The sequence below is a fragment of the Hemibagrus wyckioides genome, linkage group LG24 (assembly GCF_019097595.1).
Source record: "Hemibagrus wyckioides isolate EC202008001 linkage group LG24, SWU_Hwy_1.0, whole genome shotgun sequence".
NCBI classification, from domain to species: domain Eukaryota; kingdom Metazoa; phylum Chordata; class Actinopteri; order Siluriformes; family Bagridae; genus Hemibagrus; species Hemibagrus wyckioides.
In genome coordinates, this window is record NC_080733.1 from 19,412,456 (window position 1) to 19,440,357 (window position 27,902).

At 46.4% G+C, this 27,902-nt stretch overlaps 3 protein-coding genes across 7 annotated transcripts in view; 1 reads left to right on the forward strand and 2 right to left on the reverse strand.

The window, feature by feature from the left end:
• Nucleotides 1–10,160, reverse strand: part of prcc (proline rich mitotic checkpoint control factor) — a 30,662-nt gene extending 20,502 nt beyond the window's left edge. Inside the window, exons 1-3 of the mRNA XM_058377214.1 lie at nt 9,569–10,160; nt 8,988–9,035; nt 8,398–8,871 (exon numbers count right to left, since the gene is read on the reverse strand). Of these exons, the coding sequence (XP_058233197.1) occupies nt 8,398–8,871; nt 8,988–9,035; nt 9,569–9,790 (744 nt within the window). The 5' untranslated portion in view covers nt 9,791–10,160. The remainder of the gene's footprint in view (nt 1–8,397; nt 8,872–8,987; nt 9,036–9,568) is intronic.
• A 686-nt stretch (nt 10,161–10,846) lies between these two features.
• On the reverse strand, nt 10,847–12,751 carry mrpl24 (mitochondrial ribosomal protein L24). The gene is made up of 6 exons (XM_058377226.1): nt 12,590–12,751; nt 11,970–12,153; nt 11,694–11,789; nt 11,411–11,514; nt 11,184–11,314; nt 10,847–11,065 (listed from the first exon to the last, which is right to left on the reverse strand). Exons 2-6 carry the CDS (start codon nt 12,150–12,152, stop codon nt 10,929–10,931), a joined length of 651 nt encoding a protein of 216 aa, XP_058233209.1. The 5' UTR covers nt 12,153; nt 12,590–12,751; the 3' UTR covers nt 10,847–10,928.
• Nucleotides 12,752–14,912: 2,161 nt separating this feature from the next.
• rfx5 (regulatory factor X, 5) lies at nt 14,913–26,691 on the forward strand. 5 transcript variants are annotated; one of them, XM_058377196.1, is made up of 10 exons: nt 14,913–15,191; nt 16,748–16,880; nt 21,984–22,017; nt 22,124–22,206; nt 23,008–23,124; nt 23,477–23,593; nt 23,715–23,793; nt 23,888–24,086; nt 24,168–24,262; nt 24,488–26,691. In XM_058377196.1, exons 2-10 carry the CDS (start codon nt 16,792–16,794, stop codon nt 25,325–25,327), a joined length of 1,653 nt encoding a protein of 550 aa, XP_058233179.1. In that variant the 5' UTR covers nt 14,913–15,191; nt 16,748–16,791; the 3' UTR covers nt 25,328–26,691. The 5 variants fall into 5 exon arrangements, with proteins under 5 accessions (XP_058233179.1, XP_058233177.1, XP_058233178.1 ...); XM_058377194.1 differs by having other exon boundaries at nt 14,917–15,191; nt 23,005–23,124; XM_058377195.1 differs by lacking the exon at nt 14,913–15,191 and adding an exon at nt 15,242–16,467 and having other exon boundaries at nt 23,005–23,124.
• The last annotated feature ends 1,211 nt before the right edge of the window (nt 26,692–27,902 follow it).

Consider the following 27,902-nt stretch of genomic DNA (forward strand, 5'->3'; position numbering starts at 1 on the left):
ACACACAGTAACATCTCACACACACACACAGTAACATCTCTCACACACACAGTAACATCTCACACACACACACACACACAGTAACATCTCACACACACACACACACACACACACACACAGTAACATCTCACACACACACAGTAACATCTCACACACACACAGTAACATCTCACACACACACAGTAACATCTCACACACACACAGTAACATCTCACACACACACAAACACAGTAACATCTCTCACACACACACACACAGTAACATCTCTCACACACACACACAGTAACATCTCTCAAACACACACACACAGTAACATCTCTCACACACACACACACAGTAACATCTCTCACACACACACACAGTAACATCTCTCAAACACACACACACAGTAACATCTCACACACACACACACACAGTAACATCTCACACACACACACTAACATCTCTCACACACACACACACAGTAACATCTCTCACACACACACACACTAACATCTCTCACACACACACACACAGTAACATCTCTCACACACACACACACACAGTAACATCTCTCACACACACACACACACAGTAACATCTCTCACACACACACACACAGTAACATCTCTCACACACACACACAGTAACATCTCTCACACACACACAGTAACATCTCTCACACACACACAGTAACATCTCTCACACACACACACACAGTAACATCTCTCACACACACACACACAGTAACATCTCTCACACACACAGTAACATCTCACACACACACACACACACACACAGTAACATCTCACACACACACACACACACACAGTAACATCTCACACACACACACAGTAACATCTCACACACACACAAACACAGTAACATCTCTCTCACACACACACACACAGTAACATCTCTCACACACACACACACACAGTAACATCTCTCACACACACACACACAGTAACATCTCACACACACACACAGTAACATCTCACACACACACACAGTAACATCTCACACACACACACAGTAACATCTCACACACACACACACAGTAACATCTCACACACACACACACAGTAACATCTCTCACACACACACACACACACACACAGTAACATCTCACACACACACACACACACACAGAGTAACATCTCTCACACACACACACACACAGTAACATCTCACACACACACACACACACAGTAACATCTCTCACACACACACACACACACACACACAGAGTAACATCTCTCACACACACAGTAACATCTCACACACACACACACACACACAGAGTAACATCTCACACACACACACACACACAGTAACATCTCTCACACACACACACACAGTAACATCTCTCACACACACACACACACAGTAACATCTCTCACACACACACACACAGTAACATCTCTCACACACACACACACACACAGAGTAACATCTCTCACACACACACACACACAGTAACATCTCTCACACACACACACACACACAGAGTAACATTTCTCACACACACACACACACACACACACACACAGTAACATCTCTCTCTCACACACACACAGTAACACACATCTCTCTCACACACACACAATGTTCACATGGGAGAGATTTTGTTGTCAGTGAGGGAGTGTGTGTAGAGTTGTGGGTGGTCAGTGAGGGAGTGTGTGTAGAGTTGTGGGTGGTCAGTGAGGGAGTGTGTGTAGAGTTGTGGGTGGTCAGTGAGGGAGTGTGTGTAGAGTTGTGGGTGGTCAGTGAGGGAGTGTGTGTAGAGTTGTGGGTGGTCAGTGAGGGAGTGTGTGTAGAGTTGTGGGTGGTCAGTGAGGGAGTGTGTGTAGAGTTGTGGGTGGTCAGTGAGGGAGTGTGTGTAGAGTTGTGGGTGGTCAGTGAGGGAGTGTGTGTAGAGTTGTGGGTGGTCAGTGAGGGAGTGTGTGTAGAGTTGTGGGTGGTCAGTGAGGGAGTGTGTGTAGAGTTGTGGGTGGTCAGTGAGGGAGTGTGTGTAGAGTTGTGGGTGGTCAGTGAGGGAGTGTGTGTAGAGTTGTGGGTGGTCAGTGAGGGAGTGTGTGTAGAGTTGTGGGTGGTCAGTGAGGGAGTGTGTGTAGAGTTGTGGGTGGTCAGTGAGGGAGTGTGTGTAGAGTTGTGGGTGGTCAGTGAGGGAGTGTGTGTAGAGTTGTGGGTGGTCAGTGAGGGAGTGTGTGTAGAGTTGTGGGTGGTCAGTGAGGGAGTGTGTGTAGAGTTGTGGGTGGTCAGTGAGGGAGTGTGTGTAGAGTTGTGGGTGGTCAGTGAGGGAGTGTGTGTAGAGTTGTGGGTGGTCAGTGAGGGAGTGTGTGTAGAGTTGTGGGTGGTCAGTGAGGGAGTGTGTGTAGAGTTGTGGGTGGTCAGTGAGGGAGTGTGTGTAGAGTTGTGGGTGGTCAGTGAGGGAGTGTGTGTAGAGTTGTGGGTGGTCAGTGAGGGAGTGTGTGTAGAGTTGTGGGTGGTCAGTGAGGGAGTGTGTGTAGAGTTGTGGGTGGTCAGTGAGGGAGTGTGTGTAGAGTTGTGGGTGGTCAGTGAGGGAGTGTGTGTAGAGTTGTGGGTGGTCAGTGAGGGAGTGTGTGTAGAGTTGTGGGTGGTCAGTGAGGGAGTGTGTGTAGAGTTGTGGGTGGTCAGTGAGGGAGTGTGTGTAGAGTTGTGGGTGGTCAGTGAGGGAGTGTGTGTAGAGTTGTGGGTGGTCAGTGAGGGAGTGTGTGTAGAGTTGTGGGTGGTCAGTGAGGGAGTGTGTGTAGAGTTGTGGGTGGTCAGTGAGGGAGTGTGTGTAGAGTTGTGGGTGGTCAGTGAGGGAGTGTGTGTAGAGTTGTGGGTGGTCAGTGAGGGAGTGTGTGTAGAGTTGTGGGTGGTCAGTGAGGGAGTGTGTGTAGAGTTGTGGGTGGTCAGTGAGGGAGTGTGTGTAGAGTTGTGGGTGGTCAGTGAGGGAGTGTGTGTAGAGTTGTGGGTGGTCAGTGAGGGAGTGTGTGTAGAGTTGTGGGTGGTCAGTGAGGGAGTGTGTGTAGAGTTGTGGGTGGTCAGTGAGGGAGTGTGTGTAGAGTTGTGGGTGGTCAGTGAGGGAGTGTGTGTAGAGTTGTGGGTGGTCAGTGAGGGAGTGTGTGTAGAGTTGTGGGTGGTCAGTGAGGGAGTGTGTGTAGAGTTGTGGGTGGTCAGTGAGGGAGTGTGTGTAGAGTTGTGGGTGGTCAGTGAGGGAGTGTGTGTAGAGTTGTGGGTGGTCAGTGAGGGAGTGTGTGTAGAGTTGTGGGTGGTCAGTGAGGGAGTGTGTGTAGAGTTGTGGGTGGTCAGTGAGGGAGTGTGTATAGAGTTGTAGGTGGTCAGTGAGGGAGTGTGAGTAGAGTTGTGGGTGGTCAGTGAGGGAGTGTGAGTAGAGTTGTAAGTGGTCAGTGAGGGAGTGTGAGTAGAGTTGTAAGTGGTCAGTGAGGGAGTGTGTGTAGAGTTGTGGGTGGTCAGTGAGGGAGTGTGAGTAGAGTTGTAAGTGGTCAGTGAGGGAGTGTGTAGAGTTGTAAGTGGTCAGTGAGGGAGTGTGTGTAGAGTTATGAGTGGTCAGTGAGGGAGTGTGTATAGAGTTGTGAGTGGTCATTGGGGGAGTGTGTGTAGAGTTGTGGGTGGTCAGTGAGGGAGTGTGTGTAGAGTTGTGGGTGGTCAGTGAGGGAGTGTGAGTAGAGTTGTGAGTGGTCAGTGAGGGAGTGTGTGTAGAGTTGTGAGTGGTCAGTGAGGGAGTGTGTGTAGAGTTGTGAGTGGTCAGTGAGGGAGTGTGTGTAGAGTTGTGGGTGGTCAGTGAGGGAGTGTGTGTAGAGTTGTGGGTGGTCAGTGAGGGAGTGTGTGTAGAGTTGTAAGTGGTCAGTGAGGGAGTGTGTGTAGAGTTGTGAGTGGTCAGTGAGGGAGTGTGTGTAGAGTTGTGGGTGGTCAGTGAGGGAGTGTGTGTAGAGTTGTGGGTGGTCAGTGAGGGAGTGTGTGTAGAGTTGTGAGTGGTCAGTGAGGGAGTGTGTGTAGAGTTGTAAGTGATCAGTGAGGGAGTGTGTGTAGAGTTGTAAGTGATCAGTGAGGGAGTGTGTGTAGAGTTGTGGGTGGTCAGTGAGGGAGTGTGTGTAGAGTTGTAAGTGATCAGTGAGGGAGTGTGTGTAGAGTTGTGAGTGGTCAGTGAGGGAGTGTGTGTAGAGTTGTAAGTGGTCAGTGAGGGAGTGTGTGTAGAGTTGTGGGTGGTCAGTGAGGGAGTGTGTGTAGAGTTGTGAGTGGTCAGTGGGGGAGTGTGTGTAGAGTTGTGAGTGGTCAGTGAGGGAGTGTGTGTAGAGTTGTGAGTGGTCAGTGAGGGAGTGTGTGTAGAGTTGTGGGTGGCCAGTGAGGGAGTGTGTGTAGAGTTGTGGGTGGTCAGTGAGGGAGTGTGTGTAGAGTTGTAAGTGGTCAGTGAGGGAGTGTGTGTAGAGTTGTGAGTGGTCAGTGGGGGAGTGTGTGTAGAGTTGTAAGTGGTCAGTAAGGGAGTGTGTGTAGAGTTGTGAGTGGTCAGTGGGGGAGTGTGTGTAGAGTTGTGGGTGGTCAGTGAGGGAGTGTGTGTAGAGTTGTAAGTGGTCAGTGAGGGAGTGTGTGTAGAGTTGTGGGTGGTCAGTGAGGGAGTGTGTGTAGAGTTGTAAGTGATCAGTGAGGGAGTGTGTGTAGAGTTGTGGGTGGTCAGTGAGGGAGTGTGTGTAGAGTTGTAAGTGGTCAGTGAGGGAGTGTGAGTAGAGTTGTAAGTGGTCAGTGAGGGAGTGTGAGTAGAGTTGTAAGTGGTCAGTGAGGGAGTGTGAGTAGAGTTGTAAGTGGTCAGTGAGGGAGTGTGTGTAGAGTTGTGAGTGGTCAGTGAGGGAGTGTATGTAGAGTTGTAAGTGGTCAGTGGGGGAGTGTGTGTAGAGTTGTAAGTGGTCAGTAAGGGAGTGTGTGTTTAGCGTTGTGGGTGGTCAGTGGGGGAGTGTGTGTAGAGTTGTAAGTGGTCAGTAAGGGAGTGTATGTAGAGTTGTGAGTGGTCAGTGGGGGAGTGTGTGTAGAGTTGTGGGTGGTCAGTGAGGGAGTGTGTGTAGAGTTGTGGGTGGTCAGTAAGGGAGTGTGTGTAGAGTTGTGAGTGGTCAGTGAGGGAGTGTATGTAGAGTTGTGAGTGGTCAGTGAGGGAGTGTGTGTAGAGTTGTGAGTGGTCAGTGGGGGAGTGTATGTAGAGTTGTAAGTGGTCAGTGAGGGAGTGTGTGTAGAGTTGTAAGTGGTCAGTGAGGGAGTGTGTGTAGAGTTGTAAGTGGTCAGTGAGGGAGTGTGTGTAGAGTTGTGAGTGGTCAGTGAGGGAGTGTATGTAGAGTTGTAAGTGGTCAGTGAGGGAGTGTGTGTAGAGTTGTAAGTGGTCAGTAAGGGAGTGTGTGTAGAGTTGTGAGTGGTCAGTGAGGGAGTGTGTGTAGAGTTGTAAGTGGTCAGTGAGGGAGTGTGTGTAGAGTTGTGGGTGGTCAGTGGGGGAGTGTGTGTAGAGTTGTAAGTGGTCAGTGAGGGAGTGTGTGTAGAGTTGTAAGTGGTCAGTGGGGGAGTGTGTGTAGAGTTGTAAGTGGTCAGTGAGGGAGTGTGTGTAGAGTTGTAAGTGGTCAGTGAGGGAGTGTGTGTAGAGTTGTAAGTGGTCAGTGAGGGAGTGTGTGTAGAGTTGTGGGTGGTCAGTGAGGGAGTGTGTGTAGAGTTGTAAGTGATCAGTGAGGGAGTGTGTGTAGAGTTGTGGGTGGTCAGTGAGGGAGTGTGTGTAGAGTTGTAAGTGGTCAGTGAGGGAGTGTGTGTAGAGTTGTAAGTGGTCAGTGGGGGAGTGTGTGTAGAGTTGTAAGTGGTCAGTAAGGGAGTGTGTGTAGAGTTGTAAGTGGTCAGTGAGGGAGTGTATGTAGAGTTGTAAGTGGTCAGTGAGGGAGTGTGTGTAGAGTTGTGAGTGGTCAGTGAGGGAGTGTATGTAGAGTTGTAAGTGGTCAGTGGGGGAGTGTGTGTAGAGTTGTGGGTGGTCAGTGAGGGAGTGTGTGTAGAGTTGTAAGTGGTCAGTGAGGGAGTGTGTGTAGAGTTGTAAGTGGTCAGTGAGGGAGTGTGTGTAGAGTTGTAAGTGGTCAGTGAGGGAGTGTGTGTAGAGTTGTAAGTGGTCAGTAAGGGAGTGTGTGTAGAGTTGTGAGTGGTCAGTGAGGGAGTGTATGTAGAGTTGTAAGTGGTCAGTGGGGGAGTGTGTGTAGAGTTGTAAGTGGTCAGTAAGGGAGTGTGTGTAGAGTTGTGGGTGGTCAGTGGGGGAGTGTGTGTAGAGTTGTGGGTGGTCAGTGAGGGAGTGTGTGTAGAGTTGTGGGTGGTCAGTAAGGGAGTGTGTGTAGAGTTGTGAGTGGTCAGTGAGGGAGTGTATGTAGAGTTGTAAGTGGTCAGTGGGGGAGTGTGTGTAGAGTTGTGAGTGGTCAGTGGGGGAGTGTATGTAGAGTTGTAAGTGGTCAGTGAGGGAGTGTGTGTAGAGTTGTAAGTGGTCAGTGAGGGAGTGTGTGTAGAGTTGTAAGTGGTCAGTGAGGGAGTGTGTGTAGAGTTGTGAGTGGTCAGTGAGGGAGTGTATGTAGAGTTGTAAGTGGTCAGTGAGGGAGTGTGTGTAGAGTTGTAAGTGGTCAGTAAGGGAGTGTGTGTAGAGTTGTGAGTGGTCAGTGAGGGAGTGTGTGTAGAGTTGTAAGTGGTCAGTAAGGGAGTGTGTGTAGAGTTGTGGGTGGTCAGTGGGGGAGTGTGTGTAGAGTTGTAAGTGGTCAGTGAGGGAGTGTGTGTAGAGTTGTAAGTGGTCAGTGGGGGAGTGTGTGTAGAGTTGTAAGTGGTCAGTAAGGGAGTGTGTGTAGAGTTGTAAGTGGTCAGTGAGGGAGTGTATGTAGAGTTGTAAGTGGTCAGTGAGGGAGTGTGTGTAGAGTTGTAAGTGGTCAGTAAGGGAGTGTGTGTAGAGTTGTGAGTGGTCAGTGAGGGAGTGTATGTAGAGTTGTAAGTGGTCAGTGGGGGAGTGTGTGTAGAGTTGTGGGTGGTCAGTGAGGGAGTGTGTGTAGAGTTGTAAGTGGTCAGTGAGGGAGTGTGTGTAGAGTTGTAAGTGGTCAGTGAGGGAGTGTGTGTAGAGTTGTAAGTGGTCAGTGAGGGAGTGTGTGTAGAGTTGTAAGTGGTCAGTGAGGGAGTGTGTGTAGAGTTGTGAGTGGTCAGTGAGGGAGTGTATGTAGAGTTGTGAGTGGTCAGTGGGGGAGTGTGTGTAGAGTTGTAAGTGGTCAGTAAGGGAGTGTGTGTAGAGTTGTGGGTGGTCAGTGGGGGAGTGTGTGTAGAGTTGTAAGTGGTCAGTAAGGGAGTGTATGTAGAGTTGTGAGTGGTCAGTGGGGGAGTGTGTGTAGAGTTGTGGGTGGTCAGTAAGGGAGTGTGTGTAGAGTTGTGAGTGGTCAGTGAGGGAGTGTATGTAGAGTTGTAAGTGGTCAGTGGGGGAGTGTGTGTAGAGTTGTGAGTGGTCAGTGGGGGAGTGTATGTAGAGTTGTAAGTGGTCAGTGAGGGAGTGTGTATAGAGTTGTAAGTGGTCAGTGGGGGAGTGTGTGTAGAGTTGTAAGTGGTCAGTGAGGGAGTGTATGTAGAGTTGTAAGTGGTCAGTGAGGGAGTGTATGTAGAGTTGTAAGTGGTCAGTGAGGGAGTGTGTGTAGAGTTGTGAGTGGTCAGTGAGGGAGTGTATGTAGAGTTGTAAGTGGTCAGTGAGGGAGTGTGTGTAGAGTTGTAAGTGTTCAGTGAGGGAGTGTGTGTAGAGTTGTGAGTGGTCAGTGAGGGAGTGTATGTAGAGTTGTAAGTGGTCAGTGAGGGAGTGTGTGTAGAGTTGTGGGTGGTCAGTGAGGGAGTGTGTGTAGAGTTGTGAGTGGTCAGTGGGGGAGTGTGTGTAGAGTTGTGGGTGGTCAGTGAGGGAGTGTGTGTAGAGTTGTAAGTGGTCAGTGAGGGAGTGTGTGTAGAGTTGTGAGTGGTCAGTGAGGGAGTGTATGTAGAGTTGTAAGTGGTCAGTGGGGGAGTGTGTGTAGAGTTGTAAGTGGTCAGTAAGGGAGTGTGTGTAGAGTTGTAAGTGGTCAGTAAGGGAGTGTGTGTAGAGTTGTGAGTGGTCAGTGAGGGAGTGTGTGTAGAGTTGTAAGTGGTCAGTAAGGGAGTGTGTGTAGAGTTGTGGGTGGTCAGTGGGGGAGTGTGTGTAGAGTTGTAAGTGGTCAGTAAGGGAGTGTGTGTAGAGTTGTGGGTGGTCAGTGGGGGAGTGTGTGTAGAGTTGTAAGTGGTCAGTAAGGGAGTGTGTGTAGAGTTGTGGGTGGTCAGTGGGGGAGTGTGTGTAGAGTTGTGGGTGCTCAGTGAGGGAGTGTGTGTAGAGTTGTGAGTGGTCAGTGGGGGAGTGTGTACCTGAGAGCTGGGTATTTGTTCGTGTGGTCTGTACTGGTCAGTGTGGTACTCGGCCCATGCTGGCCTGGACTGGGTCTCAGGGGCGGAGCTGAAGTCCAGCGGAGCATCCTCTGCGCTGGACGGAGGCTGCAGTGATGGAGCGTAGGCCTGAGGGTCAGGATATGCCGTCACGGCCGGCGGCTCTGCCGAGCTCTCCGACAGAGAGAAGTAATTCTCGGGAGCGAGGTCATCGTCACTGCCCTCCTCGTCCGCGGCGATCTGACGAGCGAACTGCAGCGACGCCGACTTGGCCGCCGCTTTAATGGCCGACGGAGACGGACTGGTCCCAGACATGCCCTGAGATGCCGGCTTGGTCCCTTTGGCCTGGGTGGCGGGGGTGGGGCGTTTGGTGAGGGTGTGGGGCAGCAGGGGGCGCTGTGTCTCCTTCACACTCAGGTGTTTGGGTTGAGGGAGAAGAGTGGACAGTCCAGCACCCTGAGAGATAAACACAAACCCAATCAGAGTGTGAGGAGGAGCCGATACGATCAGTCCGACAAAACATCACGATATTTCACCTCGATACTTATGTCAGGGGAAAGTCCAGCACTCACCGGACTCACCGTCCTCTTCCTCACAGGTTCATCTTCCTCTTCATCTGACTGGAAACACGGAGAAAACACTTCAGAGTAAACGTTTCCTCATTACTGCAGATTTACACACGTGAAGATTTTCTTTTTAACTCATCCCAAACTACTCTCTCTGATAGATAGATAGATAGATAGATAGATAGATGGATAGACAGAAAGATGGATAGATAGATAGAAGGACAGATAGATAGATAGATAGATAGATAGATAGATAGATAGATAGATACTTTACTCATCCCAGTAGGAAATGTACAGTTCATGGAAGAAAACAAACACTGAATAAAAAAAACAAACTGGTTCCATCACATTTCTGTCATTTAGCAGACACGCCCTTATCCAGAGCGAACTGAGGATTCAGATACAACTGAGGGTTAGGGGCCTTGCTCAGGGGCCCAGCGGGGGCAGCTTGGTGGAGCTGGGATTCGAACTCATGACCTTCTGTCCATCACCTTAACCACTAAGTTAACATCCCCACAGGATCATGGAGTTAGAGAAGATAAAACAGGGTGACCTGCAGGGTCAGGGCTGTGTGTGTGTAAACTCACGCTATCCGCTCGGATCTCTGGAGCGGTGATCCTGACCGGTTCTGTCCGCTTCCTGGCTCGGCTCAGTTCCGGGCCGGACCTCAGGTTTCCCACCGCGGGCTCAGAGCGCTTGGGCGCAGGCAGAGAGGCGAACAAGCCGCCGGGTTTAGCCGAGCTGCGGGGCTCTGGGCCCGGGTCATCGCGCTCACTGTCGTCGCTACTGTCGTACGCCACTAAAGACATGTTTCCCCCGGTTCATATAAAACCACACAGCGCACTCAATAAATTAATCCGCACTTTACTTTATAACACCTCTCTCTATTCGCCGATACACCGCTTCTCTCTCGCTCCTGACGCTGATGCTAACGCTAACTTAGCGTGCTAGCTATCCGGCTATCTGTTCAAATTTCACTTGCGTAAATAACACCTTCTCTCGGTTCATCATTCTCTTTAAAGGCGTTAATACTTATACTTATTTACTGTTATAATTATTATTTTTCATTTCAAATGATTATCATTTATTATTATTATTATTATTATTATTAAAGTGTAGCTAAGCTAAAAGCTCCCTGTAAACAAATCCCCCCGTTCTTCTTCGTCTCCTTGCCTTACTTAACATCAGGTTACAAATCTCGCGCGATTTGTGCGCTCACGCCACCGTATGGTGCGGAGGAAGAATTACAGGACAGAAACAGAGAAGAACACACTAACGGAAATGAATGGCTCTGTTTACGTCTTAATTCTCATGACTTCCGGTCAGTCTGTTTTGTGAGAACGTAGATATGATCAGGTCGAATTTATACAGTCTCCTTTGTGAAGAAATTCCATAAACAAATTAGAGGAAAAAATACCTGCAGTGTCTGAATATCTGCACTGAGAAATTGTAAATAAATGCATTAAAGTCAAGAGAATCATGACATTAAAATGCTATTCTTTGTGTTTTTTTCCCTTCAGAAAGCACTGTCAATTAAGATTAATTTTTTCTCTTTAATACTGCACCTTTTTTCCCCAACCAGGATGTTCCACAGATTTGTCCTTTAATATTCTCGGCAACATTTTTCTTTAAATATAATTAAACCAGGTCTACTAAATAATATTTAGATCATTTTTATTTATGTTTTTTTTGTCATAAATGCAGAATGTAATAGCAATCTTACTGAAAATATATATTAAAAAAACAAGGAACAAAAACGTGACCCTTGAACCCGGTCTTTGACAGGTGGCCCGGTCAGCCGACCAGAGATGCTGCCTCCCGAACCCGAGTTCTGTGTTAACAGCGTTACAGGAAATGACACAATCGAGCACAAAGACATGTTTTATTGCGAATCCAGATGGTCATTACAGCTAAACGAACACTCCTCTGTCCTCTCGCTGGACCGTCTCAGTACCAGAAGCTTCTTCTGGGTCTTCTCACTTCCTGGATGTTCATCTTCTCCATCACTTCCTCCTCCAGAGTCTTCAGTGACGGAGTGTAGGTTTTCTCCAGAGCATCCTCAGGAGTTGTGTCCTTCAGTCCGTCTGTAACACACACGCGCGCACACCGTTAAACTGCAGACAATGAACCCGAGACTGATGGAATAAAATAAAGAGTGTTCGAGGATTTCTAGCCACTAAGAGAGTTGATTTCTAAACTGACCTTTCCACTGCTGGGGGATGATGCCGTCCCTCCTTTGGAAAACGGGTTTGGGGATGATGCGCCCTGTCCTGATGGAAACCCGAACCTTCTCTCCCTCCTCCGTGAATCTCCACTCCGTCTCCGTGGGCTTCCTGTGGTCAGAGAAGGAAAGTAAGAAAGTGGTATTTATGGTGCAGGTGACGCCGGTCAGGGCGAGGAGGAGAAGTGCAGAGGGCAGAGGCTCTGACCGGTCAGTGGGGTCCACAAGGGACACGTCCTTCAGCAGCAGAGGAGCTTCACTCCCGATGTACGTCCCTCTGTAGTCTCCAGACCTGCCCACATACCTGTAGTGCTGAAGAGGAGGAGGAGGTAGAGGAGGAGGAGGAAGTGGAAAAGGAGGAGGAAGAGGAGGAGGACAATCATCATTACCAACTGTCCTTTGAACTTTACATATAAAAAATCAAAGCAGAGTGTGTGTGAGAGAGAATGTGTGTGAGGAAGAGAGATAGAAATCGATTGTGTGTGTGTTACCGTGTTAAGCCCCTCGATGATGACCCAGTTACGGTGGCGGAAGACCTGAGTGACTTTCCCCTGCTTCCCTTTATCTTTACCTGAGAGGATCTCCACCTGCGCGCACACACACACACACACACACACACACACACAGTGAGCTCCTAATCAGTGTGTTGAGATGAACAGTAAATCCTGAAAATGTGACAAAAATATTCTGATGAAATTTACAATTCAGCAAATTACAGCTGAATGAGTGTTGTACACACACACACACACACACACACAGTTTCTTACCACGTCTCCTCTGAACACACTCCAGTCCTCGGGTTTGATCGGCTCTACGAACACCTTCCTCCTCCTCTTCCCTGGGGGGTTGAGTCTCCGTGCCGCTGCAGTCCATGGTCTGTTCGTCCCGTAGCGATAATCACCAGGAAGTGCAGCCCTCGCCGCCATGGAGAGCAGAGCCGTCAGACGCATGCTTCACACACACACACACACACACACACACACACCTGATTTGTTTATTTATTGCACCAAAGGTGCACTATTCCCTTCACATTCTGCAGAGCCAGATGCATTATGTATTTATAATCCTATATTAATATGAAGATTTAATTCAACATTCCACAAAAAGTCTATAATGCTTTATAACCTTCCCTGACAGATTTATGATGGAGAGTAAAATCCGGTCATTAAACTGCAGCACAGTGAGGACTGAAGGATTAAACCCACAGACACTGTACAGGAAAGATATCAGCTCTGAGGAAACGTGATCTGATGTGATGAGTCTGATGTGATGAGTCTGATGTGATGAGTCTGATGTGATGAGTCTGATGTGTCTCATGTTAATGAATATTAAACCTTCAGCTCTTTTTCACACAGCCGGAAATTAAACCCGAGCCGATTTCTCTTACCTTACAGAGTTTCAGTAACACCGGCGCTGAGTTCGCAGAGGAAATAAATCTAAAACCATGAACAAACTCTCTAACACTCCAGATCCAGTGAGAAACCTAAACACACTGCGGTCAAGCGCACGTCCATGGAGGCAACCATTATCACGCATGCGCACAACGTGCGAACAAAACTGCACTTCCGCTTTACAAATATAGGAAGTGAGTTTTATATAAAAGTCCGCAAGCCAAGTATTTAATTAATTATTAAGTAAATAAATACGTATGTGAGTGACTAACAATACTTCTTATATACTTTCTCTTATATATTCTTATATAATTTCTTATATACTTAGTCACTTAATTTATTAATCATTTAAAAAAATAATTTTAACCTCTTGTTCAGCACATTTACATATTCTGGGGTGACAGTAAGAATGTAACCATGGCAGCAAATTAAAATGAATCGAGGCAAAAATAATAAACAGATAAATATTAATACAGATCAATATTACAGATCAATTGTGTGAGAATATTTTTTTTATTCCACACTAGCATGGTCAAATAAATAATCACGTCATTGATTTTCTAGCAACTGGTTATCCCAGGAGCCTATAGAAAATGAATGGGTGCAGTTATCCCAGGGGTCCATAGAAAATAAATGGGCGTGGTTATCCCAGGGGCCTATAGAAAATGAATGGGCGTGGTTATCCCAGGGGCCTATAGAAAATAAATGGGTGCAGTTATCCCAGGGGTCCATAGAAAAGCAACACTTGTTTATACCTCTTCTTGGTTTCTGTGTTTTCATCCTTAGGTAGATTGAGTCTTTCACTGGTGTTAAAGAAATAAATAAAAGCTTCAGCATCAGTAATCACAGTAAGTTCATTGGACTGGGCCATCTTAGCTTAGTGGTCAAGGTGATGGCCTACTTCTCAGAAGGCTGTCAGTTTGAGTCCCTGGTCTACAAAACTGCCACTGCAGGGCCCTTGAGCATGGTCCTTAACCCTCAATTGTATAAAATGAGATCAATTGTAAGTCACTGTGGATAAGGGTGTCTGCTAAATGCCAGAAATGTGGGTGTAATGTCACGGTTTGCGGATATCACCAATTGCCCAGTAAAAGCTTTTTTCATGTCATTAGGTAATGACTTAATTTCCAGTTAGATTTAAGATTCTTTTATTGTCACTGTACTGAGTACAGCGAAATTAGAGAAGTCATTGCAGTGCAATTCTCACGGTGCAAACGACACACCCAATACCAATTACATTGACTATTCCAACTATTCCAGTTAGAATAGTATTTACTGTATCTGTGGAAGAAAGAGCTTGTGTTTATTACAGATCAATATATTAATATATTCAGATCAGTTGGTGTTTTAAAACTGGTGATCAAGTCGTTCATTCCAGAGCTGTTCCGGGAAAGACAACAAACATCCCTGTGATAATGCAGGAACCTGGTCATTTATGGATCTGTAATTTCAGAGACTGTGTAATGAAGAGAAGTGGTGTTTATGGTGCAGGTAATGGCGGTGAGGGTGAGGAGGCAGAAGTGCAGAGGGCAGAGGCTCCGACCGGTCAGTGGGGTCGACAAGGGACACGTCCTTCAGCTTCACTCCCGATATATTGTATGTCCCTCTGTAGTCAAGTCGTAGTAGTAAATGAATAATTAGTCAAGTTAATCATCATTAAACAGTTGCTAATTACACGTTATTTAATTCACTCTTTAGCATGTGTTTGGTGTCGTCTGTAGGAGATGAGAGGAGGAAAAGGAGGAGGAGGTTCCTTAAAAAGAGACACAGGTTTAGGATCCTCCAGTGTTTTCTCAAGTCTAAAGTTTTTAAGTGTAAAAAACCATCACTGTTTATGAGTAGGAAGAAAAGTGAACACCAAAGAAATTGTCTCTGATTAGATTTCTCTGGTTAGGAATAATCTTTGGTCTTGAAGTTTGGTGTGGAGGAACTTGACTGGCCTGCACAGAGTCCTGACCTCAACCCCGTAGAACACCTTTTGGATGAATTAGAGTGGACACTGTGAGCCAGTCAAGTTCCTCCACACCAAACTCACTCATCCATGTCTTTATGGACCTTGCTTTGGTCACTGGTGTGCAGTCATGTCGGAACATGGAAGGGGTCATCCCCAAACTGTTCCCACAAAGAGCATGAAATTGTCCAAAATGTCTTGGTATGAAGCTGAAGCATTAAGAGTTCCTTTCACTGGAACTAAGGGGCGGAGCCCAACCCCTGAAAAACAACACCTGAACTCAATGATCTGGAGGGGTGTCCCAATACTTTTGGCTATATGGTGTAGGTCTAAGTAAGAGTAACTGGAGTGTACTTTACTGTGACACATTAAAGCTAAATTCATGGATATTTATGAATTTGCAGTGTCTCAGCTCGTGTTATTAATACGCTATAGAGAGAAAATTAAACCACCTTCTCCACACAGCACGCCTGTTAAAAAATAAAAAGGATCAGCCAATCAGAGTGCAGGGTACAGTCTGTATCCGGGCAAGACGAGCCGAGCGGACCAATCAGAGCGACTTTTGCTTTGTAGTCAGGCAGACATAAGAACAGTCGTCCAATCACAAAATAATGCGAAGGGATTTTTTTGCTGTTTATTTGACACAGGTACTCATTTTTTTTCGTTTTAAAAATAAACCGTGTCATTATATTACACTTTTATCACCAGTATAGATAAAGTTAAAGTAACGGCGCGCGCTGACCGACAAATCGGTTTAGTTTAATGCCGGGAAAGCTGGGTTTAAATACATGACTCGTTAGCTAACCTTAGCTAGCACTGACTAGCCTGGGTGTCGGTCGTTAGCAAGATGAACCATTATTAGCAATCTAGCTAACAGCATGACGCTAGCAACATTATGATTTCTGTTATTAAATCTTTTAAAGTACGTGGAAGAAAATGAACTAACGTGATCTCTTTTTAAAAAGGACAACTAGCTAGGTGGCTAACAGACTAGCTTAGCTAACCGTGTCCACCCGGCTAACTTAGCTAGCTCTCGGAATTAGCCACGTCGCACGGGCCTAATGACGTTAGCTAGCGGAAACCGAGTTATAACACCGTAATTATGTGCGCTTTTATTTTTAAACACAAACAGACAAGTTGAGCCACAATGCTTGTGTTTTATGGAGCTGCTTAGTTTTGCGGAAAGATTTTTTTGTTTTTTATTTTGTAGAGGAAATTTTAATTTCTTATACATGCGCGCGCTGTTATTATGGTTGTGTAATAACAAACGAGGCACGCGCATTTACAGCGCGTGACACACAAAAATGTTGTGTATTGCTGTGTTTCTCTTGTCCAGTGTTTTGTGGCAGAGTGTGTGATCTCCTCTGTGTGTGTGTGTGACTTCAGTGCCTGTGTTTTTATGAATGGGTGAAAACCTCGAACTGGATATGTTCCTCTACAGTCAATTAGCTGCTCATTCACTGCAAATTCGTCTTATTGTTTCCTCTCCTTTCTTTCTTTCATGTTCTTTCTTTCTTTTCCCCCTCCTCTGTCATCTTTCCCACAAATCTGCACTGTTGTTGTTAGCTTTACTACAGAGGACAAGCGACTAAAAGCCACTAAAAATCTCCCAAAAAATATCATGGAATGACGTCATACTCATTTGCATATCAAAACTTGGCACGAAGAAGGAAGTATACGATAGTGGAGATAAAAAAAATCTCAATAGAAAATTAGTAAACACTGGGGGGGGTTAGATGTTACGGGAAAATATTCAACTACAGGATGATGTGATGAAGTTCGTCGAAGTTCGCTATGGAAACGATACGGAGCACAGATATAAACCTGCACTACAGTCAGAGCTGCTGTCAGAGAGAATTAATCAACACCCGATCCACCAATCAGAGGCCGGGACTCTCTGTGTGACTTATTTCTTGTAGTATGGTGACTGAACAAAACACTGATTACAAAACACTGTAATTATTGAAAGAGATAGGGATAGGATTATTTAAACTATTCTGTCATGTATGTTTATGTAAAACATTTGAGATGTAACTGGGCCTGAAAACATCCAGCTTTACTCTACACTCATCCTCATGGTACCACGTTAGAGTACAGAGCATGATATTTAGACACAACTCCCTCCCTTGTGTCCCTACTCTGTTATTATTATGTTTTCACTAATAACTGCCTGTGTGTAATCGGAGTCTCATTAAAATCCCAGAGCGGGTCTTGAATGCGGTTTGTTCCTCCTGACCTGGTGGAGCCATGATGGAAGACCCGATCACGGTGGAAGGCTCGTCTGCGGAGGGCGACGCCAAGCCCGGCATGCTCCAGAAGCTCAAGCTAAATATATCGTAAGAGTTCACACATCACTACACTCACATGTCAGTCATCAGGGTTATGGAAAAGTTTGCGCACCCCTGGCGAAAGCAGAGTGTTTTATTATTTTAATCTGTTGTGCAAACGTTTGGTTCCAGTCGTAAATTCTTAACTTGTTATTCCCTCATTAGGACTCAATAACAGTTCCACAGGCTAATAAATCGAGACTTCTTTAAGCAGTTGAGTGAGGACCTGGAATAGATCTAGGGTAATGGAACGTCTATAAAGAGTATAAATAGACATTGCAGCTCTTCCAACTCAAAGTTTTTCACTGTCTAAGATATCACTAAGAAATGTCAGGTCTTTTTTTTTTTTTTTTTAATCAAGATTTTATGTATTCATTCGGTTTAGTACACATCAGGAACATGTATCACGATTCAATGAGCTGTATACAAATAAACTGACCGCTTGTAAAAAGAAATAGGAAAGTAAAAATTAAAATAGTGTTGGCATGACAATGTCTCCAAAATAAGATGAAAGGAACAAGTGAAAGGAGTGGATGGATCTATCCATAACTTCAAAATAGTCCTTTTGAGAGCAGTACCTGCTGCCAATAAGCTCCTTTGCTGATGATCGTTCAGCTGGAGAGTGGACTCATCCAACAGTAGAAGAAGTTGAGGATCTTATGGTATATCCATACATAAGAAACCTGAAAGAACCAGACGTAAATATTTCCAAAAAGAAATATTAGTTGAGATAGAACTGACAGTAATGGTGCAGCTGAGACAGACAGTAGTAGTAGCATTCTCTCATTGTTATTGTTCATTAGAGTTTTTGACACAAAAGTTCTTCAGTAGTTTAAATAGTATGAAGTCTGTGAATATGATCATAGAACCAACATTTTTTACACATAAAAACAAGATATGAGTAAATGCAGTATGGGTGTAAACACCTTATGTTGTGTTTATCCACTTCCCCTTTACACACCTAATGCTTTCTGACTTTATAAACCTGAACAGTTTTTAATCATAAACATAATGCATGATGTAACTCCCTCCACTTTATAATCAGAAAAAATCACCTGTTTTTCCTCGGCCTGTGAGCTTCACCTCAGGGTGAGATACCTGTGTTTATATTGGACATGGAGTGTTTGATTACATCCCTTAAACCATCTGGAATAAAGCATGGCAACCGCCTAGCAACACCCTAGCAACAACCTGGGATAGCATCATCATCTGCCTAGAAATCAGCTGGAACTCCATAGCAACCGCTTAGCAACGTCTGCCTCATCAGACTTCACCTCTTACACTTAACAACAAGTGACACGTCAGTGGTCAGCTATCTGGAACGTTGTGGTGTCACATGTCCCGTGATAATGTTTTATATTTATATATATAAATGACTACATCTGACTTTATGCATCTATTTCTTCACATTATAAAGCACTGGTTGGCTTCTGTTTAGAATTTTTTCCCCAATCATCAGATATCTGTGTGATTTAGCCCTTTATTATTATTATTATTATTAATATTATTATTATTAATATTATTATTATTATTATTACGTTAAATACTGTAATGCATTCTTCTAACATGCCCTGAATGCAAGCAAAAGCCTAGCAACCACCTGAGATACCATAGCAACCACCTAGCAACATAGCAACCTGGAAACCACGCTGGATAATATAAAAACTACCTAGCAACACCTTAGCAACCGTCTAAACACACCCCAGAATTTTATTTATTTATTTATTTTTTTTTTTTTACACATTAACAACAAAGATATTAATCATTTAGTATGTTTAATACTAAATAAAGTATTTAATAGCAAAAAACAAACAAAATGATAAGGCAGTATACGGTTTATTAAGTGATTTATATGGAATATTTCTCTGTCAGCTGTTGGATGCATCATTGCAGTGATGTATGATGTAATTTTGTGAATAGCTTTAATTAATGAAATTCTACATCATAAATAAGGCTTTGTGACAGTTATAGAGTCTAAGTGGTGTAGCCCCGCCCCCGAGCTCCTGACCGCCGGGAGGCTTGTGTTTGTAGACGCGCTGTTTCCTTTTCTGTCCAAATTTCTCCTCGTTTTCGTGTAAACCGTGTCCTTATCCCTAGCTGAAGTGTAGCAAAAAAAGAAAACCCTAAATGCACAAAAAGCTGAAACAAACCGGAAGAGTAACTCGGCCGGCTGAAAGCACTGCACTGTCCGAGTTTCAGCAAGATGGCGAGGTGGAGAGATGTGAGGAAGATGCCGTGAGCAAGATCCTCGAGAAGATACAGAAACTTCACGAGCCGCTCGCCCAAATGTCCGGCAAAATGGACCTGCTGATCCGCAGAGTTGGCGGCGAGAAGCAGCGCGTGTCGGAGCTCGAGGAGCACGGCAGGAGCACGGAGGCGCGCGTCGCCGAGCTCGAGGACGCGCTGGAGAGGACACTGGACCGCCTGGAAGACCTGGAACACGGGCGGCTGTTTTCCAGGGATATTCGGATAGTCGGGCTGAAAGAAGGCACGGAAGGGCCGGACCCGGTGAAGTTTTTTGAGACTTGGGTGCCGGATGTAGTTGGCATGCGCGTCAGAAACGACCGGGTAGCGCTGGAGCGCGCGCGGCGCACGGGACCGCAAAAACGCGCGGACGGAGAGCCGAGAGCGGTTCTGGTGAGGTTCCACAACTACCGGGACAAGCGTGCGGTTCTGGAGGCTGCCAGAGACAGAGGCACGGTCCGAGTGGGCGGGAGAAAAGTCTCCTTCCGGGATTTCTCTTTCGCTGTGCAGAAGAAACGCGCCGTGACCACAGAGGCACGGAAGCAGCTGCGCGAGGCTATGATTAAACACTCCTTTCTCTACCCTGCTCAGATTAACGTCCTGAATCCACCCGGAGGGGGAGATGTTTATTTACACCCAGTTAAAGTGGAGGCTTCTCTCGACACACACGAGCAGGAACCCGGGACAGAGGAGTGAGTAGCTCAGGCTCTCTCACTCACTGGACATCCGGTCAGGTCACTGCTGTTCCAGGTGCTAGGGCACCTCAGGCACCGGGGTACTAAGTACATGCTATAGTTTCCCACTCAGTTACTTAGGGGTTCTTAAGTGATTTGTTTGGTTTCTCAGGAGGTTACTATATGGTTGCTGTGGTATTTGAGGCAGTTGCTGGGTGGTTGCTGTGGTACCCAGGAGTGGTACTAGGTAGTTGCTCAGATATCCCACACAGTCGCTAGGTGGTTCCTGTGGCATCTCGGGCACTTACTAAATTGTTGCGGTGTTATCTCTGGTAGTTATGAAGAGGTTACTAGGTGGTTGCTGTGGTACCTGTGGAAGTTATTAGATGGTTGCTATGTTTTTTTGTTTTTTGCTGTTTTATCTCCAATAGTTATTTGGTAGTTTTCCGGAGGTTTTTGTCTTCTGAGGTGGTTACCAGGTGGTTACTGTAGTATCTCAGGCAGTTGATATGTGGCTGCTTTTTATGATGTGCAATTATTATGGGGTTGCTATGGCATCTGAGGCAGTTACTAGGTGGTTGCTGTGGTGTCTGGGATAGTTAATGAGGGTTACTAGGTGGTTGCTATGGTATCTGAGGTATGAACTAGGTGGTTACTAGGTGGTTGCTATGGTATCTGAGGTATGAACTAGGTGGTTACTAGGTGGTTGCTATGGTATCTGAGGAAGTCACTAGGTGGTTACTAGGTGGTTGCTATGGTATCTGAGGTATGAACTAGGTGGTTACTAGGTGGTTGCTATGGTATCTGAGGTATGAACTAGGTGGTTACTAGGTGGTTGCTATGGTATCTGAGGAAGTTACTAGGTGGTTGCTATGGTATGTCTTAGCCTTTGTGAATAAGCCTTTATTACAGTTTGTGACCCTGATCTGAGCACTGCAGATCTCTTAGTAATCCACACACACACACACACACACACACACACACACACACACACACACAGTAAAATGCTGATGTTAGCAGCATGGTTCTGCACCTGAGTGTTTATCAGGGGGTGTGTAAGCTGTGACCACTGTAACACACCTCACACACACACTCACTCACACATCGTGTTCTAGTGAAAATTCTCTCACAGAACAGCAGAATTAAAAAACATGTTTGCAAAACAAATAAAACCTGAAGGGTGAGATGAAGGGTGAGGTGGAGGGTGAGGGGAAGGGTGAGGTGGAGGGTGAGGTGGAGGGTGAGGGGAAGGGTGAGGTGGAGGGTGAGGTGGAGGGTGAGGTGGAGGGTGAGGGGAAGGGTGAGGTGGAGGGTGAGGTGGAGGGTGAGGTGGAGGGTGAGGTGGAGGGTGAGGTGGAGGGTGAGGGGAAGGGTGAGGTGGAGGGTGAGGTGGGGGGTGAGGTGGAGGGTGAGGGGAAGGGTGAGGTGGAGGGTGAGGGGAAGGGTGAGGTGGAGGGTGAGGTGGAGGGTGAGGGGAAGGGTGAGGTGGAGGGTGAGGGGAAGGGTGAGGTGGAGGGTGAGGTGGAGGGTGAGGGGAAGGGTGAGGTGGAGGGTGAGGTGGAGGGTGAGTGGAGGGTGAGGTGAAGGGTGGGGTGAGGTGAAGGGTGAGGTGGAGGGTGAGGTGGAGGGTGAGGTGGAGGGTGAGGTGGAGGGTGAGGTGACTGAGAGGTGTGAGGTGTGATTTCTGTAGAGAAACCTCGGCTTTGTCTCCAGGGGAAAACGTGACCCTTTTAACAAACCTTGGGAACGGCTTCCAGAGGCCTTAGGGATTAACAGGTTTATAGGTGGATATCTTAGGGGGTTGTTAGGTGGTTGCTATGGTACCTCGGGCAGTTACTAAGAGGTTGCTAAGGGGGTTACTCTTCATTCATTACATTACAGGGGGAAAACACTGTCATGATTTATTTTATAAAAATAATCAATATTTTATATAAATGCTAATTCTTATTTGTGTATAAATATATATAAGCTTTATTTTAAAATGATTTCATTCTATTATTATATATGCTCAATGGCCACTTTATTAGGAACACCTGTACTGTTCTGGTGTGTATTACAGTGTGGTTGTTTAAGTGACATGAGTTTTCCTGGTCAGCCAGTTTAATCACGTTTAAAAACTTTGCTGGATTGTTAATAGACACTCACGTTTGGTATTGGATGAGTATCTCTGACTCTGCTTGCTGTTTTTCCGCAGTAAGACCGTGCAGAATAAAGTGGATACAATTTTGGTAAGAATCCCATCAGAATAACTCACCGCTGAGTGAATGATCTCACCGATTGTGTTCAAGTTTTCTTCTCTAACATCTTGCTCTTCTGTGCAACGTCTTTCCTCAGAGAGATGTACAGCAGTTTACAGACAACGACAAACTCTACCTTTATTTACAGCTCCCCTCAGGTCCGAGTGCAGGTGAGAAGAGGTATGTCACAGCTTCCTGTTCCTGCAATAGAAGTCTAATAATATATATATATACACACACACACACTATTTCCAAAAGTTTTGGGACACCCCTCCACATCATTGAGTTCAGGGGTTGGACTCGGAACTCTTAATGCTACAGCATTAAGAGCATCTTAATGCTACAGCATTAAGAGCATCTTAATGCTTCATACCAAGACATTTCGGACAATTTCATGCTCTTTGTGGGAACAGTTTGGGGATGACCCCTTCCTGTTCCAACATGACTGCACACCAGTGACCAAAGCAAGGTCCATAAAGACATGGATGAGTGAGTTTGTTGTGGAGGAACTTAACACTTTAAGGCTTTCCACAAGGTTTAGGAGTGTGTTTATGGGAATTTTTGACCGTTCCTCTAGAAGTGCATTTGTGAGGTCAGGCACTGATGTTGGACGAGAAGGTCTGGCTCACAGTCTCCACTCTAATTCATCCCAAAGGTGTTCTATGGGGTTGAGGTCAGGACTCTGTGCAGGCCAGTCAAGTTCCTCCACACCAAACTCACTCATCCATGTCTTTATGGACCTTGCTTTGGTCACTGGTGTGCAGTCATGTTGGAACAGGAAGGGGTCATCCCCAAACTGTTCCCACAAAGAGCATGAAATTGTCCAAAATGTCTTGGTATGAAGCTGAAGCATTAAGAGTTCCTTTCACTGGAACTAAGGAGCCGAGCCGAACACTTTTGGCAAGATAGTATACATATGTTGGATGCTAGGCTCTCAGGTGAGATCTCTCAGTAAGGGTCATTGTGTGTATTTGATAGCAGTGACTCAAATGCAGTAAACACGGCCGACCAGCTCCACACCTGCAACTGGATTCGGAGTCACCTGGAGGAACACACTGATACCTGCCTGCCTAAACAAGATGTTTACGAGACGTACCGGTGAGAAACCTGTTCCTATAAACAGACATCTTGAAATTAACACGACCAAAAAGCCACTCATCATCATACACAGAGACCACAGAGAAACGTAAACTCCTCTTTCCTGTGTCGGGAAAAAAACCTAAAGCTGCACTACTGTCAGATCTGCTGTATTGAAATGAATCAACACATTCTGACCAATCAGAATCTATCGAGAATATAATCATGATGCTTACAATCAGACTCCTTGTTACAGAAAAGCAGCACACACGGTGTAAACACTCTACACTGTACTGTGGAGAACATGCAGTGTCTAGAACCGGGCTTGGGAAACAGTGCTGTATATAACACAGTTGTGATGTCCACTCTACAGGAAACACTGTGAAAACCTGCAGCAGAGGCCACTGAGCGCTGCCAACTTCGGCAAGATCATCAGAGACATCTTCCCCAACATCAAGGCTCGCAGACTGGGCGGCAGAGGGCAGTCCAAATATCCTTTACATCACCCGACACTCTGACACACTGCTGTTCGTCCACTCCTCTGCAGCTCTATAAGCATCAGTATTATTTTAAATTGTTTTATCATTCTTCCTTGACCGTCTCGGCGTTACGTACTGCTACAGCGGGATCCGCAGGAAGACGGTGTTAAACATGCCATTGTTACCCAACCTGGACCTAAAGAACGATCCGGTATGAAGCTCTGCTCACACTCACGCTCTCACCTTAACTCACTACCCCGTGTCCAGGTCTCAGCTGTTTACGCATCACCTCTGTTCCCCTGCAGTCCGAGCTGACCGAGCTGGTGCAGACATACAAACAGGAAGTGACGGAAGCGGCGTGCGAGCTGATCTGTGACTGGGCTCAGAAGATCCTCAAGCGCTCGTTCGACACGGTGGTGGAGATCGCACGCTTCTTAGTGCAGGAGCACATCGTGAACCCGCGATGCAGCCAGGCCGAGCTGGTCACCTCCGCATCGCTCGCCGGTACGGACAGTCTCTCATCTCCGTTTCTCCTATTGTCTAACAATGACACTGGACATGACCGTCACTGTGTTCTGTTCCCAGGAGGTCCGGCCAAACCACACAAAGTGATTAAAAAGAACCCGACGACGTCCAGGGGGAGTGCAGCAGAGGAAGAAAGCACCGGTCAGGACACTAAGGTATTATCTCCAGTATATTCTTATTCTCAGAGACTGGGAGAGGAACCACTGCTGTGGTGTAAGTGACAACAGGAAGTAGATATTAAAGATAACTCTATAAACAGATTGTTATAGCAACGCCTTCAGTAATGCCGCTTTAACACACCACCCTGTCACCCTGTGTTCACTGAAATATCACCAGTTTTTTATTCATGGTGTGAAATTCTCATGGGATTTTTTTTACAGAAGGAAGAAAGCGAGCAGGTCGTGTCTGTGAAGCATCTTACCAACGACAAATCGGCTAAGGCTCCCGAGCTCTTGCGTTATGGAGACCGTGAGATGCAGGTGGAAGCTCTGGTCAAGAAACTTCCTCAGCTCCGCCCTCGTGGCTCGATTCCAGAAAAACCTCTGCTCTCCGTTCATGCCCCTGCGCCCGCCTTCACGCCGAATGACTCTAGCAGCGTCCAGGTGACTCTACCCATCACCGTGGCAACGCTCTCGCCCCAGCAACGTGGCTCCGCCCTCCCTCTCATGATCCTGCCTCCTTCAGTGACCGTTTCCACAGCGACACCGGTGACGACGGCGTCTAAACGGGCATCCGATTCGTCCGCTGTGGGCCCGGGCCCGCCCCTTAAACGCAAACGGGGTCGACCCAGGAAGCAGAGACCGGAGGAAACGGTGGCCGCTCAGAATGTTAGTCCGAATCAGAACCTGAACCCCAACCAGAATCTCAGTCTGAATCCAGTGGTGCTGAACAGAGGCGTGATCCAGAAGGCTCTGTCCTCTTCTTCCTCCTCCTCCTCGTCCTCGCAAGTGACCGAGACGGTGCTGCATTGTAAAGCCGAGGAACCTGATTCGCAGCCCGTCGTCCTCCTGCAGGAACCGGGCCGAGCCATGGTGATCCAGCGTGCCCCCATGTCACGGGAAAACCGTCCTGTTAGCCAGGTGCATCTCCCTCCTCCTACTGTACACGAGGACAGGGACCTAGTGGAGATCACACTCACTCCCATCGACTCCTTGGTCACTGCAGACGATTCGGTTTGCAGCGTGCCTGAGACCAGCCCGGGGGAGGGGGAGGTCCCGTAGCCGCCCACCCTGTGTGTGTGTGTGTGTGTGTGTGTGTGTGTGACTAACACGTCAGATTGTTCAGTTCAGATTGCAGTCTCTGTATCTTTGGGTGTGGTTTTTTTCGTCTGTTCCCTAAAAAACAATCTGTTGAGGTGGATGATGAACGCACAGCAGTAGGAGGAGCCAAAAACAAAATGCACAGAGTCCATGTTCTCTTCATCGTTCAGGTGCCAAAATTTACAGTTTAGCCGTAGCATTTACATTTTATACCCGTTGCTATGACGATATGGGAGCGACTAGACAGCCATGCTGTTCATGTGTGTTTTTCCCCCAAACTAAAGCACTGGTTTCAAACCAGACGTGAAAGAGCTACTTCACTGAGTGGGAGAGGACGTGTTCGTGAAATCACAGCTTCAGCTGTGGAGCAGATACCCAACACGTCTCCACTGACTGACCGCGCTTATGACCGAGGGACATTTGATTGGTGGCCGAATTGTAGCTTTAACGCACTTTTATTACACAGTGATCCGGAGTGGAGGAGGACGCTGGGCCAAGTGGCACCCTGACCATCACTCTGTGTGTGTTGACTGATCTGGGTGATGGACAGAGTGTGTGTTAAGGTCACGTAGGTGATGTCCAGTGCTATTACGGGTTTGTAAATTGAGGGCTTTTACAGCGTGTCTCTCTCTCTCTCTCTCTCTCACCTTCAGTCTCTTTCTCTCCCTCTCTCTTTCTAACTTCAAACTGCAGTGACAAAGATTTATAGAAAAAGCATACTCACTCACACACACACACACACAGTGGATGTAAAGTTTTAATTTGGTTCTTTTACAGGAGTGATGGATTTTATTGTTCAGTGTGTAAATAGTTTTCAGTGAGACTCGGTTGCAGTGAAGGTCAGCATGCGGTGCGTCTGCTCTCAACTCTCGGACAGCGCCCCCTAACCCCTCGTCCACTTCAGGTTAGGGAAACCTCTGAAGAAAACACCTGGCAGCTGTTCAGAACACATCCTGACCCGAAGTGACCGAGTTTTCACTTGCAGATACGCCACGAGAGCCGTCTTCATTTTCACCCCATAAAAAAAAACCCACAGGAGTCGACCTGCACGTGACTCTGAATGATGGACAGTTGTGAATTCTCTGATTATCAAGTGACCCCCCCCACTACTGGAAGCCCCGCCCCCTTTCCCTTCACATTAGTATGGTTTGTTCTGCTGTCCTCGTCCGGCCTCGGTGCGGGTGTTCGGGGCTCGCTGGACACTTCAGGAAGCCCTTTTCTTTGCCAGAAGAAGATTGCAGTGATGTAGTGCAAGGCAGCTAATGCTAACTGTTTAACTGTTCAACAAACTGGTGTAAGATTCTTATTAAATTATTCTAATCAGGCTCTGCAGCAGTGTGTGGACTGATTACACACAGTACCTTATCTCCTACATTATCCCTCAGTACTCTCACCTCTGAGGTTTAATCAAAGATTTAATAACACACTGATCAGAGGATAATAATAATAATCTCTGAGGTCTATCTGAAGCTGATGATAAATATAACAATAACACTGTTCAAAATCTCTCTTATTACACCACATTGCCAAAAGTATTGGAACACCCCTTCAGATCATTGAGTTCAGGTGTTGGGCTCCGCCCCTTAGTTCCAGTGAAAGGAACTCTTAATGCTTCAGCTTCATACCAAGACATTTCGGACAATTTCATGCTCTTTGTGGGAACAGTTTGGGGATGACCCCTTCCTGTTCCAACATGACTGCACACCAGTGACCAAAGCAAGGTCCATAAAGACATGGATGAGTGAGTTTGGTGTGGAGGAACTTGACTGGCCTGCACAGAGTCCTGACCTCAACCCCATAGAACACCTTTGGGATGAATTAGAGTGGAGACTGACCTTCTCGTCCAACATCAGTGCCTGACCTCACAAATGTGCTTCTAGAGGAACGGTCAGAAATTCCCATAAACACACTCCTAAACCTTGTGGAAAGCCTTCAAGTTCAAGCATCAAGTTCCTCCACACCAAACTCACTCATCCATGTCTTTATGGACCTTGCTTTGGTCACTGGTGTGCAGTCATGTTGGAACAGGAAGGGGTCATCCCCAAACTGTTCCCACAAAGAGCATGAAATTGTCCGAAATGTCTTGGTATGAAGCTGAAGCATTAAGAGTTCCTTTCACTGGAACTAAGGGGCGGAGCCCAACCCCTGAACTCAATGATCTGAAGGGGTGTTCCAATACTTTTGGCTACATGGTGTATGTAAAAGACTGAGGTTTTTAAATTTCTCAGTAAACCTTTTTATTTTATTTTTTTGAGAAATAAAATGGATCATGATTTACTGTTATAAAACTTGCTCCCTGTATTTAGCACTGTATAAAATCCGGTAAAAACCTCAGTCTTTTATGTACACTATATAGCCAAAAGTTTTGGGATACCCCTCCAGATCATTTAATTCATATAAAATCCAGTAGATTATGAACAACAGAGAAACAATTCATTTCTCGGCTTCTGCCTGGGTGAGATATTTCACTTTTGGTTGTTTTAATCCAAACTTTGTGCTTTCTTTCTGCAACATAATGTGTTGAATTCTAAATCTG